Below are 8,268 nucleotides of genomic sequence, written 5' to 3' on the forward strand. Positions count from 1 at the left end.
TTGTCACGTCCCGCGGCGTTCCTGAGGAACGCGAAAGGAGACCTTCGGCGTTCTTATGGTACGCGGCGGGTTATGGCTGGAATCCAGTGCAATGACGCTCCCACGGTAATAGACGTTCCAGCCCTGTATTCCAGCCCTAAACCTAACCTTATCCCTAGCCCTGACCATAACCTTATTCCTGACCTTAACCAGGACTTTAATGATGTTAAATAGCGTGTTTCTAAGCGATTTGAAGAAAAAGAGCGAACATGTGTAGATTCAGTCCACATGGTTCTCATATTTCCTCTTTTTTCTGAGGTCGTCATTTAGGAACGTGGTGGGTAGCCGAAAACGTAATATGGTGACGATTTGTCACCTAGCGTAAAATGTTACGCTTTGGGAGTGAGAACGGGTTGGACAGGGAAGAGAGATCATATTTCTCCTATATTGGCTTCACCTCATTGGCTCTCTGTTAAATTCAGTTTAATTGAATTCAAAATCCTGCTCCTCACATACAAGGTCTTAAATAATCAGGCCCCATCTTATCTTAATGACCTTGTAGTACCATATCACCCTATTAGAGCACTTCGCTCTCGCTCTGCAGGCCTACTTGTTGTTCCTAGAGTATTTAAAAGTAGAATGGGAGGCAGAGCCTTCAGTTTTCAGGCCCCTCTTCTGTGGAACCAGCTTCCAGTTTGGATTCAGGAGACAGACACTATCTCTACTTTCAAGATTAGGCTTCAAACTTTCCTTTTTGCTAAAGCATATAGTTAGGGCTGGACCAGGTGACCCTGAATCCTCCCTTAGTTATGCTGCAATAGATGTAGGCTGCCGGGGATTCCCATGATGCATTGAGTTTTTCCTTTCCAGTCACCTTTCTCACTCACTATGTGTTAACAGACCTCTCTGCATTGAATCATATCTGTTATTAATCTCTGTCTCTCTTCCACAGCATGTCTTTATCCTGTCTTCCTTCTCTCACCCCAACCAATCACAGCAGATGGCCCCGCCCCTCCCTGAGCCTGGTTCTGCTGGAGGTTTCTTCCTGTTAAAAGGGAGTTTTTCCTTCCCACTGTCGCCAAAGTGCTGCTCATAGGGGGTCATATGATTGTTGGGTTTTCTCTGTTGTATTAATGTAGGGTCTACCTTACAATGTAAGGCGCCTTGAGGTTGAGGTTGTTGTGATTTGGTGCTATATAAATAAAATTGAATTGAACTAAAATTGAATATTTACAGTTTTCTTCTCAACATTTTAATTTTTTTTTTCACCGTATGTTGTCCAAGTTGACATTTCTGATGCCCAACAAAAACAAAAAGTTTGGTTTTTATTTTTTGTTTTTGATGTGTTAGAAGGTTTCTTTTTTTTGTTTCTTGACCACCAAGACAAAAAGGGCACATTCTGCTGGCACAGGTTAGGGTCATTATAAATAATGATATAAGTGATGCTGAGAAGTCTGTTTTTGTCTGAACTCAAGACCTGCTCACTTCAAAAATAATTTTAAAGGTTAATTTGAAGCTCTTATTACTCAAAGCTGCATATATGCAGTATTGTTATCCTCGATTTGCATTAAAATACACAACGCTGAAAAACGACTGCCCCACATCTTTCAATTCAGTTCAGTTTGATTTATACAGTACCGAATCACAACAACAGGCGCCTATTGTAATTTAAAGACCCTAAAGTAATACAGAGAAAACCCAACAATCAGACAACACCCTATGAATCAACACTTGGCGACAATGGGAAGGAAAAACACACGTTTAACAGGAAGACTGAGGCTCAGGGAGGGGCAGCTAACTTTACATTATTGTTTTTAGTCTTTGCTTTTTATTGTTAATAAACTTGTGGTTCTGTGTGTGTGTGTGTGTGTGTGTGTGTGTGTGTCTGTGTGTGTGTCTGTGTGTGTGTGTGCGCGCGCCTCTAGCTCTGTGGCCGAGCAGAAGACCACAGTTAGCATCCTTGACGACATCGGCAGCATGTTTGATGACCTCGCCGACCAGCTTGACGCCATGTTGGAGTAACTACAGAAACCAGCCGGTGCGTCTCCTTAGCAACGCTGCATCAGAAGTGACTCAGTTGGCACAACGGGCAACACGCCTCTCTATCTCGCACCTTCTCCTCATCCTTCTCTCTCTCATCATTCCCCTCCACCCCTCCCTGTCATCCGTCCATCGGTCTGTTGCTGCGCCATCCCCTCCTCTTCCTCTCGTCTCCTGATGATAACGGAACAGCACCGCAGGCCCGGACAGACTTGGCAAGAGAAGGAGAGAGCAAGAAAGAGGAATAGATAGAGAGACTAAAAGAGAAATGTTGGTTGGGGAAAGGACCAAAGACAAGTGATGGAGGAGAGAAAATAGAAAAAACACACAAATGACGAGAGATGAAGAAATGCAACAAAAAGGAGGAGACTGCAATCAAAATGTGAGTCTTTAAAGAACTCTTCTGCTCAAAGCGAGCAAAGAAACAAAACCAATACAGAATGAAAAACCAACTGTGTAATGAATCATAGTATGGTATGTGTACATTATAAGCATGGAGAGTTTATATCTACTGAAAAAGTCCTGCATTAGCACAGTAATATATAATATACCGATAAATATGAATCTTTAGCTCTTTGGTTTGATGTCTTGGTTCTGTGTGGAATGGTGACCTCTGGTGTTGTGATGATGTAAATGACTTGATGGATTTTTTTTTGTTTTTGTTTTTTATCCGTGACCAAAACGAGACTATTCAGCTCCTGAGGTGTGTGTGTGTGTGTGTGTGTGTGTGTGTGTTGTGTGCACGCGAGAGAGAGAAGGAGAGCAATAGGAACAGGGTGGTAGATGTATGCATGTGAGTGTTTCAGGATCAGATTGTGTTTCCTGTCCTGGCTGCATCTCTGCCACATCTTCGTCATCACCCTGTACACACACACACACACACACACACACACACACACACACACACACACACACACACACACACACACACACACACACACAGGAGAAGCACAATGCAGTCAGATTGATTACAGACACACACACGTACACAAGGGAGCGTGCACAATTAATAAATAAAATAAAGAGAGAAGGGGAGGGAGAAAACAAAAGTGTACAGCAGGTTGTGTTTGGGACAAAGTCGGTCAAATTCATTTTGGAAAGGATTTAACCGTAAGAGGTCGAAGCCACCATTGGTGAACATGGAATACATGATTAGAGGCGGGTTAGGGCTTCCACCTCTGATGGCTTATACCTCAGAGAGTTAAAGGGGTTACATGCATTTCGTGAGGTAAGGTAAAGGCAGTAGAGTCAGGCAAGTGAGCAAAGCTTAAACTGGTCTTAGCTGCTTCTAAGTACTTTGCACAGTGCAGCACAAGCACCACAGTGAAGCTGAACGTCTAGAGAGACAAAGCTTTGCCACAAACTCAACTCAGCTCAATGAAAAACTTGTTCTGACTAAAGAGATGTTGCAAAAAACTTCAGGTTTCCCAATGTGTTTCATTTTCAGCTTTGTGCAGTGGTTGCTACAGAGCACCTGATACCATTTTGGGGCCTATTTGGAGTCGCTGTGCATTCAATCTGTCCAATGCAGAGTCAGAGTAGAGTCTATAGCGGTTTTTTCCAACACTTATTAACTGAAAAAACTAAAAACAAGTATTTGAAAACAGATCTCAATATGTCATTTATAAATGCCCCCACAGCACGATGCTGCCACCGCCGTGCTTCGTGCTGTGAATTGTGATTATTGATTATGACGAGTGTTTTACTCCCCAGGCCAAGCTTCTTCCAGCTGTTTCTCTCCTCTCTGATCTTAATGTGTGAATTCTACTTCACGCCTTCTCACTCAGTCTGAAGCCATCAGATTTACAGCTGTACTGAACTTCGTTGTGACTCGACAACATCCTTGTGTCCGCAGCCCTTTTACATAGCAGACACGCCACAGCGGGAAAAGCAAAAGTGTAAATTTAAATGTGCCTGTAAAGTCAATTACACAAAGGTGTTTTCATTCGATCTAGATATTTGATTCAACTATCTGCTATTAAAGCCTCTTTTTCTTTTGATAAAACCTATATAAAAACTACTTTGATTCACTGTGTTGGCCAATAAAAACAGATACAGTCTAGCTGAGTCTGCAGACTGCTTTTAGTCAATGGTTTTCCACTGAATTCCTAATATTCATGACAAAATACCTGCATTTAACCTGTTAAGAAGGTCTTAAGGTACTACTCCTTTACTAAGATAACACGCTCCCTTCCACTGACAACCTTTCTATTGCTCTTGTCCCACACACTCCCAAACACCCACCCTATGTTGCCATGACAATCTACATCACCACCATTGTAATCGGCATTACCATGGTTACTACACGGTGCGATCGCACCGTGTACATGGGATGAAAATATAAAAAGTATTCGACTGGAGCAAGTGGCGGCAGAGATGTGTGAAGCCTGGTGGTTTGTTTCGAGTGCAGCTCCTCAAACCAGAAGTTGGCGCAATACTGAGATTCTAACTGCACCTCTGCCCATTAAGAAAACCAAGGTTTCACAGCACGTTGGCAGCCACACTGTTTATATAAATGAATAAGAACTCAGAGAATAGTCGTGGTATTTAAATTACGATCACATAGAGATTATATATATATGGATATTTGAAAAAAATATATAAGAAGAAGTGTATTTATGAGTGTGTTTCATTCTGAAGACTATTTTTAAAGTAAACAGATCTAATCTGAGTGTTGAATCAGTTTGCTTCTTCATGCTTAAGTGGTCTGAGCTGATGAACCATTGTAGGATAACATGTTGGGATGTTTCCAGGAAGTGTTCTTTTATTATTATTATTAATATTATTACTATTATTTTGTATTGTTTTTTTCTGCGCCTACATGTGTACATGTGTCCTGGTGTGGCGATGTGTATAGTATAAGCAATTCTTGTTCCGTTTTGTTATCTTTTGTATAGTTTTAAATGTCTTTGTTTTTCTTTGAAACATGTGCCTTGCTTTGTGATTTTGGTCTGACTTCAATACAGTAGATGGATATGTATAATATAAGGGCATCACTCTCTTTTTCCAGTTTGCCATCTTACTTGATATCTTGGTATGAAAATTGTGCTGCCCTCCCCAGCACCACAGAGTTGTGATTTTTAATCCATAAACTCAGCCGACTGAATGAAACGTTCAGTTACTAGCATAACCCCGGTTCTCTGAAAACCAGGAGAGGCATTTCACTCTAGGAAGCACCCTCATGGAAGCTCCGCTACCACTGCATCATTCTAAAGACAGACCAATCACTTCAAGGATATGGGTCCCCCCCCAACCCCGTTTGTAATAGCCCCTGGCACCACACCAGGCACAGAAATCAGTGTGCAGTTGGCTTGGATGACAGAAAATCAGTTTTAAAAAAATACCTACATTTTAGCTTCTTCTCCTGCTTTTGTGAAGAAATATGTTGTGGATCTGTTGTGTCAGCATGTTAACTTTTACATTATCACAATGTTTAAGAAAGTTTTAGAAAATAAACGTGGTTCTACCCAGTTAGCTGAGAGGATCAATGCCACTTTCAGAGTGAAGCCACAGATACCAGCTGGTTAGTTAAGGTTTGCTTAAAATTAAAGGACTGAAAACTCTCTGGAAAAGCTAGCTAGCTTCCTAGGGAATATTTGATTTGTTTCATTTGTACAAAAATCGATGTGTGATATCTACAATTATCTTCTGACATAGCAGGAGTAGTTCTTTTTTTACAGTTTACATTCATAGTGCTAAGCTAAGCTAAACAGAAAACCACAGTCTCACATGTTGTCCGCTCAATTTGAACTCATTAAAAGAAGATAATCATATAAACTGGTTATAAAGACTGAACAATGGGATATAAGTTCAAGTTCAACTTTGCCCGAGACTCTTTGGTTTTCATTCCAGCTAAAACTTTAGTGTAAGAAATTTGCTAACCGCGGCTAACAACCAGCCGGAGGTAGTTTCATGCTGAGTGTAACTATCTCCAGGTCGATGATCGTTAACTTTTTTGTTGTCTACGTTTTTTCTAATTACATAATTGAAATTTTAAACTTGTGCAAGACTGTTAGATTTCATTCCTGTTAAGAGTTTGTGATATTTTGCATCAAATGTACGCTGTGTAAAACATGTTTGCTTAATTATGCTAACCGTTAGCTGAAGGTAGTTCTGCTAAGCTACGCCATGAGAGTGGTATCAATCTTCTGATCTAGCTTTGAGTGAAAAGCTATCCCAACCCACTATATCCCTCAAAACATGGACAACAACAAATAGTCCTGTCATAAACAGTAATGGCTCAATTTCTTTTATATCTTCCTTAGCTTAGTTAAATAATTGTTACTGAAAGTGATTGAGCCAGCTGTCACCAGATGTGTAGGTGCATATTTCTATGAAATTTAATTTCTTCATTTTTTCCCTTGAGTTATTTTTACCTTGTACCAAACTGTCCTCTGTTATTACAAACTAGATGTCATTGTGGTGACATCCGACAGATGCCTGGTGGTCTGACCTTTGAGGGTTGGCTGTACTGTGTGCAGCTTACAGCTGAGACACTTTCGCTTTTTCATCCGCCATCATATCAGAGATAAAGGTTTGCCTTTTTCAATCCTTCCTTAGGTCTCATTTTGGTCATCCTTCATATCGTAGGAATTATTCTGAAGTGTGTTTTGGTACTTGGGCGTTGGGGTGAGGCTACTAAGGTGAAAAAACCCACACACAGATGGTCAAATAAGCTGTGGAGAAAAAGTACTTTTCATCCCTTGTTCTTCTTAACAAAAGATGAAGCCAAACTGTTTTTATTTGATTTTCCGCCTGTGCTTATCTGAACAGACACCTGAGTGGTGTCTCCTCTGCTCTGCAGCGACTGTATGCGAATGCTTGAGAGAGTGTGTCATGTGTTGCTCTGCTATTGACTGTGTGAAATCTGTGTGTGTGGGAGTGCGTGTGTGTTGTAGTGACTGGACAGTGGTGTGCTTGCAGTGACTGCATCTTATGGCCATCTGCTCTGAATAAATAAATGTTCTGTACAAACTTCACAGCCTCCTTTTGTTTGCATTTTTATTTCTTGGTGACAGGAGTCTCTGCAGAGCACAATGTAGCTGTTTATGAGTCGCATGAGGCGTTATAAAATTAGCAAATGTTTCAAAAATATTAAAAAAGATTGATTGTAATGAGCCATTCACCCTCTAACCCTAATCCAACCTCGTGTAAAGCCTGGTGAACATCCACGCTTGTTCTGAAAGATAACAGTACCGTAATACTGGACAGTGAAATTTGAAATGTTAATACCTTTGAAATGGTTGCTTCAAAGACCAGGACCAGGTGACTCAAGACAGCAACAAGTTGGAGTCAGTCTGTGATTCATTGATAAAAATCTAAATCTGTTGCTGTCTGCATATGCAAAAAAATCACATTTACTATTTGCATTGAGAGTCTGTTTTGTCATAGATCTGAAATAGAAATCCAGAAATTCCTCCACAAATTGTGATGTAGCTGTTGCATGACAGCAATTTAACTACAAAAACGAATAGATGCTCAGCAACCCTGTAGAGGAGTATAACCAGAATACAACCTGTTGGCAACCAGCTGACTCAAGCCTCCTCCTGCAAAGTGACACATTGCACACGAGTTGTGCACACCAGCACAGACTGATTGCAACATGTGTGAAGTCTGTCTACGTTTATAAATTACACAGCGATTATAACCTTAGTCTGCCTGAGAGCAATTGCAGGTTGGACTGTAATTTTTATAAGTCTTTTATAGACACAGGTATGAGTACCATCCCAGCTCACCCTTTATCCCCTAACCCCGGCCTCGAGGCCGGTGTCCTGCAGGTTTTAGACGTACCCTGGGTCAACACACCTGAATCACATGATTAGTTCATTACCAGGCCTCTGGAGACATGTTGAGGAGGTAATTTAGCCATTTAAATCAGCTGTGATGGATCAAGGATCAGCAGGACACCTGCACATGGCCTAACCCGACAGGTTTTCTCAACATTTCTTGAAACTATAGTAACTCTTGAACAGTTTGTGCAATCTAAAAAAAAAAAATCCTGATAGTTCCTGTAAGCAGCGACTCCATAGCGAGTGCTATGGAGCTATACAGAAAAATGACATTTTTTCTTGTTTGGTCTTTTGCTTGTGTATTTGAAAATTATTTTTGTTGTGTTTTTAGCGTTTTATTGCATGTTTTTTTTTTAATATTCCATATATGATTTGTCATCCATCTGCAAACATACGCTGTCCGGCCCTCTTCCAACACATGAAAAACCAGGAATTTAAGGCTTGTACAGGCAGAGCACGG

The 8,268-nt window shown here is 40.8% G+C and overlaps 1 protein-coding gene and 1 long non-coding RNA gene across 7 annotated transcripts in view; one reads left to right on the plus strand and one right to left on the minus strand.

The window, feature by feature from the left end:
• caskin1 (CASK interacting protein 1) overlaps positions 1-6,998 on the plus strand; it is a 113,708-nt gene extending 106,710 nt beyond the window's left edge. For all 6 annotated transcript variants that reach the window (XM_040037289.1, XM_040037290.1, XM_040037293.1 and 3 more), the window contains one exon: positions 1,905-6,998. In XM_040037289.1, the coding sequence (XP_039893223.1) occupies positions 1,905-2,001 (97 nt within the window). In that variant the 3' untranslated portion in view covers positions 2,002-6,998. The remainder of the gene's footprint in view (positions 1-1,904) is intronic.
• LOC120736917 lies at positions 1,441-1,720 on the minus strand. Its single transcript, XR_005696640.1, has 2 exons — positions 1,632-1,720; positions 1,441-1,535 (listed from the first exon to the last, which is right to left on the minus strand). It is a non-coding gene; the product is annotated as an uncharacterized LOC120736917 (long non-coding RNA).
• Positions 6,999-8,268: the final 1,270 nt, after the last annotated feature.

The sequence above is a fragment of the Simochromis diagramma genome, unplaced genomic scaffold (assembly GCF_900408965.1).
Source record: "Simochromis diagramma unplaced genomic scaffold, fSimDia1.1 OVJJ01000516.1, whole genome shotgun sequence".
NCBI classification, from domain to species: Eukaryota; Metazoa; Chordata; class Actinopteri; order Cichliformes; family Cichlidae; genus Simochromis; species Simochromis diagramma.